Genomic DNA, 10,356 nt, shown 5'->3' on the forward strand with positions numbered 1-10,356 from the left:
CCCACATCAATATACTGAATGTTATCTACTTTCCATTTTAAATTTGAAAACTATTTCCTGTAAATATGGGTTTATAGTCAGGAGATTATAACTATTTTTTTTTTGACAGGCAGAGTAGACAGTGAGAGAGAGAGACAGAGAGAAAGGTCTTCCTTTGCCGTTGGTTCACCCCCCAATGGCTGCTGTGACCGGTGCACTGCGCTGATCTGAAGGCAGGAGCCAGGTGCTTCTCCTGGTCTCCCATGGGGTGCAGGGCCCAAGGACTTGGGCCATCCTCCACTGCACTCCCAGGCCACAGCAGAGAGCTGGCCTGGAAGAGGGGCAACCGGGACAGAATCCAGCGCCCTGACCGGGACTAGAACCTGGGGTGCTGGCGCTGCAAGGCGGAGGATTAGCCTATTGAGCCACGGCGCCGGCCAGGAGATTATAACTATTATAATAGAAAGTTTTAAAATAATACAGCCAAGGACAGCTTTATTCCAAATATCCAACATTTTATTGGGTATAAGAGGACTTGTCTCTTGCATATCAGGATGATGCGAGTGACTGCTCCCATGTTCTTGATCTGCATTTCCTCTTGGGAAGGCTCCTGTCTCTTTTTTTCTCTCTTGAAAACAGGTGTTCTTCACTAAGGTAGTTTTCAAAAGATTTTCTTTGCAAAACTGGTCCATGTGAATCCATCAGTCATGAACTTGGCCTTCCTTAGCCATTATTTATAATAGAACTTATTTATATCAGTATATAAAATATTAAGTCTAGTACAAAAGTTATGAAAAATGAGGTATAAATAACATTATACTTAATAGTGCTGAGTGATTCTGGAAGTTAAATACAATACTGAAAAATACATGACTCTTTAGATAAATACAATACATTAGGCTCACAGAATACATTGGGCTCACAAAGTACATTGTTTCATTCAACTTCACAACAGTTGATCAATTTTTCCTGCAGTTGAACCAGCTATTAGCTTTCTGGAGAGTCAGAATTCTCTTCGTTTTAGGATCAAATTTGTATTGCCTTGTTCCATGAAAGAAATAGAAAAATCCTGAGGGAAAAAGATATTTATATATTATACAAGTAGCTTATAGGTTTAACTTGAATTCTTGAGAAAGTCAAGTCATTTGTGAACACAAATATTTTTGGCATTTGCTGCTCCAAGTAATAGTACTGATGCTATTACCATGGCAATGGAAAGGAGGAACTGTGTATATACACTTACCATCTTTCTTGAAAACAGCGTCAACCTTGTTTCCAATTCCTGGGAAGTCATATTCTATCATTTTGGGATAACCTGCATCCATAGATCGTTTATATTCATCATACCTGGTCAAAAAGAGGATTAGAAGTGTCATAAATGGTTGCTGAACATGCAGACAAACCAAGATCACTCAAAGGAATTCAGCAACTGGACTTTAACAACTTTTAATTCTAGAGATCGTTTGTAAAATGGGAGGTTGGATAAAGCAAGGTCAAATATTGAGGTCAAATATTGATGCATTACATTTACAAGTTCCCTCTGAAATCTAGTATCTAATGCTAAGATTCCACACTATTTCCTGTTAAGAAAAAATGTGACACTGGAAAAAGGATATTCTATTCAATAAGAGGCGCTGGGAAAACTGAATATTCATATGCAGATGAATCTTGATCCCCAACCCCCAGCTCTCACACTATACAAAAATCAATTCAAAATGGATTCAAGATATAATGAAATAACCAAAAATATGAACCTTCTTGAAGAAAACATAGAGGAAACACTTCAAGATGTTGGCATAGACAACAAATTTTAGGTAAGATCCTGAAAGCACAGGCAACAAAAGCAAAAATAGACAAATGTTTGTAAACTATGTATCTGACAAAAGATTAGTATCTAGAATATATAAAGAGCTAGAAAAACTCAACACCACTATCACCAAAAACTTCCAAATAATTCAGTTAAGAAATGAGCAAAGGATCTGAACAGGCATTACTTAAAAGAAAAAAATGCAAATGGCCAACAAGTACATGAAAAAATGCTTAGTGTCATTAGCCATCAAGAATATGTAATTCAAAGCCACTATGAAGTATCATCTCATTCCAGTTAAAGTGGCTTTTATAAAAAAGACAAATTCTGGTGAGGATGTAGAGAAGAGGAAATCCTTATATACCGTTGGTAGGAACATGAATTAGGACAGCCATTACGGAAAACAATATGGACATTTCCCAAAAAAATAAATAAACTTATTGTATGACTCAGTTATCTCAATTCTCTAGGTACCCAATTTTCTAGGCATATATCTGAAGGAAATACAACCCACATATGAAAGATATACCTGCATTCCCATATTTATTGTAGCTCTGTCTACAATAGTCAAGACATGGAATCAAACTAGTTAACCATCAACAAATAGATAAAAATTATATGTATGCAAAATGGACTTATTCAACCATAAGAAATAACGGAATACTGAAATTTGCAGAAAAATGAGTGGAACTGGAGATTATTTTTAAATGAAATAAAACAGATATAGAAAGACAAATACCACATGTTCTCTCCTATATGGGGACTTTTAAAAAATAATTGATTTGACAGTGATTACTAGAAATCGGGAAGGGTAGAAAGGAGTAGAATGATGTTGTTGAATAAGGGGTACCCAAACACATTCAGACAGAAGTAATAATTTCTAGTGTTCCATAGCACTTTGGAATGACTATAGTTCATAATAAATGTTTTATATACAATGCAGAGAACCAGAATAGAGGAGTTGGTAGGCTCCAAACACAAGATAAGGAAATGGAAAACTGAGTTGCCTGGTTTGATTGGTTTAGGCTGTGCATACATGTTGAGATACTGCACTGTATCCCATAAAAATGTACAAGCATTCTATGCTAATAAAAATATCTTAAACTAATATTAAAAGAAAGACAAAATGCTGTGCAAGGTAACAGGCAGCTCTCGGAAGAGGCATGCTTTCATTTCTACACCTTTTTTAACATCCAGACCCACATTCTCCCCAGATTCCCAGCACTGCCGTCCCAGGATCGTTGTTGGTCAGTAGAATAGATGAACGATAGACTGGCCACAGCTGTTCACAGAAAAGACAGCTGACTTTTTGAAATTTGTTCAATGTTGGGCTTTCTCTGTAGAAAGAACCAATGCCCTAACATTTTCTGCACTCTGTGTTTACCTCCAGTACTTGTTAGCAACAAAGAAGTATGTTTTTCCAGTATCCTCCTCAGAAACAGCAGCGTCAATATGATTCACACTTCTAGGGAAGCCAAAGGAGCTGTGAATGTCCTTGGGGTATCCTGGTAGCTCATTCTGCCCCTGCACAGTCCAGTACTTGTTACCTGCAATCAAGAAACAGAGATGAAACACAAGCCGAGGGCTCCAATAGATGATAAATGGCTTTGCAGGGTTGGGGCTGTGGCATAGTAGACTAAGCATCTGCCTGTGGTGCCGGCACCCAGCGTGAGTGCCAATTCATGTCATGGCTGCTCCTCGTCTGATCCAGCTCTCTGCTATGGCCTAGGAAAGCAGTAGTATTTGGGCCCCGGCACTCCCATGGGAGACCCAGAAGAAGCTCCTAGCTCCTGGCTTTGGATCGGCCCAGCTCAGGCTGTTGGAGCCATTTAGGGAGTAAATGGATGGAAAATGTTTCACTCTGTTCTTTTGCTCTCTCTGTAACTCTACCTCTCAAATAAATAAAATCTGTTTAAAAAAATCAAATAAACAGGTTTGCAGCTGAGTTCTTAATGTCAGCTGCTAGTGTGGTAGCCTAGCTACAGATTAGAATCAGCTGGAGAGATTTTTGAGCCTATTGTTGAGATCCCATCTCAGATCAATTAAATGATTACAGTTTTTGAGGCTGCCTAGGTGATTCTCATCTGCCACCAGCTTTGAGAATGACACATTTATGGGATGGCGGGGGCAAAGCCAGATGTGCAAAGAGCCAGTCCACCACGCCCTCTCAGTGATAGAAAGCTCACTTCTCCAGGTAGCCCAGGCACTGTGGAAGTGCACACAACGTTGAGATCCAAAAGGAGAAAGCATTTTAATGATTCACAACCTGTAATGTCTTGCAACCCTGGGTTTGAATCATTACATCTAAATATTGGAATTTATGCTGTGTCCAGATTCTGTATGCTTATTATACTCAGGCATTCACACATCACAATTCTGAAGCTGGGATTGTTCTCATTGCACAAATATGGTTATTTCACCTTCACTAAAAGATAGGAGTGCTGCTGGATTGTGTGCATCTGATATTTTACTTAATTTCATGATACGAAGTCTAAAATTCTAAGGGGTTTTGCCCAGCTCAATTACATTTTTTTTTTTTTGCTTTTAGTGCATGACTCACTCAAGTGCCTTAATGTTTGCATGTCCTATGCCAAACACATATTTACAAAAATATTTTTGTTTGGCATAGTGTCTTCAAAGCCTAGAACCTATCATTGCACTGTGTTTCCTTCTGAGAGAAGTTTGTCTGATTCACAATAACCAGGAATTCTCATACTTTCACATATATAAGAATTGCCTAGAAAGCCTGTTAAAATTCAGACTCTGTCAAAGAGCACCTGCAATGGGTTGCGAGATTCTGTATGTAACAAACTGACCCTTGATGCCGACTCTGCTGATCTCTGGGCCTCAGCCTTGATAGCAAGGCTGCAGCGCCCCCATCTGACTGCCTGGTGGTGCTGTCTCTCATTTATGTTTCTTAGTAAGATAGGATTGAAGAACGTAAACAAATATAAATGATCTCTTTCTGTTCTGTCCTCTGTAGAATTGGACCAAGTCTCAATTTTATTCCTGAGCAATTTCAGGAATAGAGATGATTTTAAATACATAAATAATTTGTACAGAACACACTTTCACAAGTCTCAATTCATAAATACGCCAGAAGGTTTGTATCTCCAATTTTTGTCTTCAATTAAAATGACTCATAAACTCATGATGTAACTTTTAATTAAGCTTATGTGTTCCCACTGATCTGCTTGGTGAAACTCAGATTTTCAAAAAGCCACAAAGAGGATGTAGCTAATGCCCTTATGGCTTAGCCCAAAAGTGGATGAAAATTAACCCATAAAAACAGTAAAAAATGATCAAAATATTACCTTTGAAAAACAGAATTTCATCTCTATGGGCAACTTCATAAGCAGCTTGAAGTCCATTAGGCAGATGTGGCCAGAAAACAGAGATGAAATTGAGCTCAACTTCTGAGTAGTAGGGATTTGCCCGCATGTAGAACCTGATTTGAAAAAAAAAAAAAAAGAAAAAAAGAAAGAAAACAAAGGCTTAGATCTAATGACTAGTAATCCCTGGCTGACATCCAGCCCTTATTTTTGTGCTGGTACATGTTTATCATCTGCTCTGCAAGGAGGGTGGGGCTTGGAAAATCCCGGTTTGCAGTATTTGCATATTTCCTTGGTGGAAATACTCCCAGTGTGGTGAATCAAGAGTCACAGTAGAGGACCATCATATAGTGTTTCTACCATATGATATACTAGACATCAATGACCTCAAGAATATAAACAATATAGTGTAGTACAATAATTACAATGATAAGTTTTGATTATTTTTGCTACTTTTGGTTTTAATAGAATTTAATTTTATGTGTATAATGTAATTTATGATAATGACGGGGGTACACCAACAATTTGCAAAGTTCTTCAGAATTTAACAGCTGGCTTTGGTGAGCCATTAGGAGCTAGCTGTGGTGCAGTCTTTGCTGGAATGCAGCAGCAATAAATGGGTCATCCTTAGAGAGCACTTACAACACGCCAGGGCCTACCCCTGCATCATGTCTTTTCAGAAAATAGCTACGAGACAGGATTACTCCTGTCTCAGAGGTGAGACTCGAAGTCAGGGGAGCTGTGGGAGTTGTCTAAGGCTACCTGCTGATAAGAAGCAAGAGTGAACTTTAAACTCAGCCACACCCTTTGCCATACTTCAGTTAGTAGTAAATAAAGTTGACTCTACAGGTTTTAGGGTACAGCGCAGTGTGATGTCATGGGGGATGACAGAATTCTCTGGAGTCCTAGCCATGAGGAAGACTTTGACCTTGATGCTGAGAAACCTGACTTGTAGGTCTTGTCCTGCCTCTGCTGGGCTACGACCCTTGCAAGTCAGTCACTAGCTCTTGCTTTCCACATCTTCCGGTTGTGGAGACTTCGACCTGTTCCTTGGAGTAATCCTCTGAATACTTGCTTTGATAGGTGTGTCCTGCTATATGGAGAGCTCTCCTTTAAAAACATGTGTTTCCTTAACAATTCCCAGCAGTGAACTATATCCTGTATGGGGTAATCCTGCCTTATCTTTTATATTCAAACACGGTAAAGAAGAGGATGGAAGGCATCATTAGATGATATCCTGCATTCTGGGACAGATAGGGCTGCAAAGTAGTAAAACAGCACCAACATCACTCTACAAAGAGAGCCTGAGGAGGAGGGAGCCTCCCAGAGGGCCCTTGCTTCCTGTGTATTGATCTTTCTCTCTGCCAAATTCCCTAGGAATCAATGGTAAGAGCAGCAGGCCTGCTCCTTGCAGGCGAGAGGACCCCTACCGCTTCAGTGCACAGGGTCCTCCACTGAGGAGGGAAGCACCACCTCGTGCTGCCCCATCTCCCAAGGGGCATCTCATGGAATGTCATGGGGGTTCTCCCAGCAGTGGCGCCTTCCCTGCTCCTCTCCGAGCCTCCAGAGGGCAACAGAGATCCTTAAGGTCTCAGGCTTCGGGAGCACGGAAGGGGTGATCCTTAGAGAGTGGCAGCTTTGCCATCCTCAGTGCAATGGTGCTGTGGAAAGGGCTGATTACATACCATCATAAACAGTCTGAAGTCAAAAGAGCTTGGGAATTGGGTTAAAAGACCAATAAATGGTAGTTTCTGAGAGTCGAATGACAATATGTGAAAACAAAGTTGGTTTAAGTACATTGTGTTGTACAAATGCAAGAAATCATTACCATATAATTATAAATGTAAACAAATTAGAATAATACATGAAGATATTAATGGCTGATGGTAGTGAATATTGTTATCATTACAAATGAAGAACATAAAGAAAACCTGATGTCTTACCTGTCTTTAAAGAACATTATTTCTCCCCGAATTGTGGTTATAGCATCAAAGGTCAGTTTACTATCACACACTTTTGGGGTCTGTGGGCCTACTGGCTGACTGGGATTTTGGGAAGGTCCTAAAGAAAATAAGAGACCTAGATTTAGTTTTTCTTAGTATTAGAAAACTACATAAACATTGAAAAACAGCTTGTTACAGGATACAGCTAGTGACTGTTTTATTTGGAACAGGTGTAAAGACTAGTAGGCCCTTGTCCACGATATTTTTCTTTAAACTTACCATATATGGCTTGGATGCCATCAATGTCATCCTGAGCTAACTGAACATCACCACTGAACATATAGTTGGGGTACATCAAAGCCCCAATATCAGTAGAATGGGAGAGTCCAAGGGAATGGCCCAGTTCATGAGCTGCAACACGATACAGGTTGTAATCTAAAAGAGACAACAAACCCACTTGTATTAATGTCAAATGCAGTCAATTTTAAGGCATTTAATTAGGAAGTAACCTACAACTTCACAAAGATTTATGCTCATACTTTGTCAATGAATTTTTCAAATAAATGTATGTTTTTTCTGCGGGTGGAAAGTATGCATTTATTAATAGTAAAGTCTAAAACCAGTGATTAAATCAACAAAATTAAAAAACAAACTCATCTGAGAGTCTAGCATGATTAGTCAATCTTAATGAATAGATGGTATAATTTCATTGAGAAGCAATACATTTCTATTAACACTATTTATTATTTACAAAACTGATAGATAAATAAAATGAACAAATTTGGAAAACACGAAAGTTATCTCTCTTCATTTCCATAAAAGCTATACCACTGTTAAATTTTGTTGTATCCTTCCAGGAAAAAAGATTCCATAAAGATGTATGCAAGAGAGACATTCAAGTTTTCAATGTTAATGTTGAAATAGAAATTTTAGAGTGCCCTATTTGTCACTCATGCAATGTTATATATAAAGGAATAACCTCACGTTGTTAAATATATCATTAATTTTCCAAGTGGTAGCAGAAAATACATAGTTCTATTACTGTGTTCTTTCTACTAAGCTGGTCAGCATTACCTGAATCATGAAATAGTGGGGCAATAAGAGAAGCAAACTTGGTTGACTTACTTCTGAAATCTTTGGTCCACCTGTCATCTTCATCAAAATGAACATCCCCTCCAATGCCCAGGCCTGGTTGAAAAGCATGAGCTAGCTGTCCTTCAGGTCCATCAAAGGGAGAATTGTCACGATGATCTACAAGAAAGAGGATGCAACAAAGGTCTCTTGGTTCCTACTTTGGCTAATCCAGGAGAGCAAGCAGCAGCTTTGTTAGAAAGCCAACTGACTTTCATCAAATGCAATGCAGCCCCCTCCTGGAGCTCATAAAATTAACAGTCCTCTTAAAGAAGGAATTCCAGCTGTGAGACTGGAGAGAATTAGGAAGAAGCTGAAGTTCGGGTGAGAAAACCATCCTTCCAGAGAAAGAGCTTACCTCCCCTGACAAAGGATATCATGATGTCTGCTTGACCCTTGGAGACTTTGGTGAATGTCAGGGGTGTGACATTACTCCAGAGTTGAAAAGCTTTCTCAATGGCATTGTCCACATCTGCCCTTGACAGGTCTGGTGTGTAATTTTCAATCCTTACAATGAAAGAAAACAGAAACACATTAGACCTTTTTTCTTAGGCTGTAGGAAGAAGCAGCACTCTCATTTTGGTGTTCAGCCCGATTACCTGTAAGTCAGATGTGTTTGTTCCCAACGAGGGTTCCCTGGAGTGAGGACGAACTGAGCCACATCAGGCACTCCACACCTGGGTTGCTTCATCATCTTCAGGGTTTCAGCATCTGGCTTCCCAGTCACTTTCAGCCCAAAGAATTCCTGCATTTGCTTCAGCTTCTCAACTGCTAGGCCATTGCCTCTCTGCTTTGGAATTTTCCTCCAATCATCCTTCAGATTGTAGTAGTTTTCCAGGTATTTCTGATAAAAGACAAAATGATTGAAACGCTGGATAGGAAATCGTTCTCATTTCCTAAAAATTGACGCATGAAGTTTTAGGCAAAATAGAAGACTATGTTTAAAGTGTTTTCACACAAATACTTTTTCTTATTTTAAATTTATTTATTTGAGACAAGAATGCGCATACTTCTATCTACTGCTTCACTCCCCAAATGCCTGCATTGGCCAGGTCTCAGCTGGGGCCAAAGCCAGGAGCTGCAAACTCCATCCAGGTCTCCCACATGGGGTTAGGGACTCTGTTACTGGATCCATCACCTGCTGCCTCCTAGGGTAAGCATTGACAGGAAGGTGGAGTTAGGAACTAGAGCTGGGAATCCGATGTGGAGAGTGGGTATCTTAATCACTAGGCTAAATCCCCATTCAGAGAACTAAACTTTTGTTTAAATTTCATATTCCTTATTATCTTTATCATTGGTGGAAAAATGCAGCTTCAGAGTAGAAATTTTCCTACCGTTTGTTACTATGAAGTCAGAGCATCATAGTAGAGCCAGATTTGTAGAGGGAGATGGGCAAACTGCTGCAAATCTATAACTTGTAGAGCTACATTTGCATTCTGCTCCTTTAGTTCCCTCTTATGTTCAACTCGACAAGGAGAGCCTATCTATGTATAGATACATATTTTGGAAGACTACTGTTTCTGGCAAAAAAAAAATCTTTTTCTAGGAAATCCATCCTTACATAAGTTTCGCTGTACTACTGTGTAAAAATGCAAAGCAAGGACATGCATTTCTGGCATGTGTAATGCAGTATTTACCTGGACCATCTCCACATCTTGCTCTTGTGTTTCTGAAGCTGCTGGGAAGCCATGGGAGCCCACTCCCCAGAGCAGTAGCAGCAGCAGAGGCAAGCCGGGCATGCTGGTGTTTGTCTTCCTTCTCAGTGCAGGGCAACCACGGGCTCCCTACCTGCTAGCAGCCTCACTGCATCCTCTAGGAACCTCCTCCTTTATATGCCAGTCCTTGCGCTTTTACAAAGCTGAGGGCTGTGTGACTCATGCTTTATAACATCCTCTTGATTAACAATGAATAGCCTGAGCAATCATCAGACATGGGGAGTCCCGGCAGATTTTTTTGGGTTAGCTTGGTGTTGCAATTTCATGATTAATATCAAACAGGACGTGGTGTAGGAGACACGCTCCACCATGTAAACAGTTGTTTTCTCCATTTCATTTCCATCCTATTTGAGAAATGCTCCCCTTACATATACTGGCACAGAGTACTCCATGGCCTTTAAAAAAAATGGATTTCCTTGCTTGATTCTGCTGGTTGTCAAGTGTTCCTG

At 39.8% G+C, this 10,356-nt stretch overlaps 1 protein-coding gene across 1 annotated transcript; it reads right to left on the reverse strand.

The window, feature by feature from the left end:
• Positions 1-485: 485 nt before the first annotated feature.
• Positions 486-10,022, reverse strand: MMP1 (matrix metallopeptidase 1). The gene is given in 10 exon segments (NM_001171139.2): positions 486-1,048; positions 1,223-1,326; positions 3,171-3,333; positions 5,101-5,234; positions 7,062-7,179; positions 7,341-7,496; positions 8,187-8,312; positions 8,551-8,699; positions 8,792-9,036; positions 9,830-10,022. Coding segments are annotated over 10 exon segments (1,407 nt in total). The 5' UTR covers positions 9,932-10,022; the 3' UTR covers positions 486-938.
• Between the last annotated feature and the right edge of the window lie 334 nt (positions 10,023-10,356).

This window comes from Oryctolagus cuniculus, chromosome 1, assembly GCF_964237555.1.
Source record: "Oryctolagus cuniculus chromosome 1, mOryCun1.1, whole genome shotgun sequence".
NCBI lineage: Eukaryota > Metazoa > Chordata > Mammalia > Lagomorpha > Leporidae > Oryctolagus > Oryctolagus cuniculus.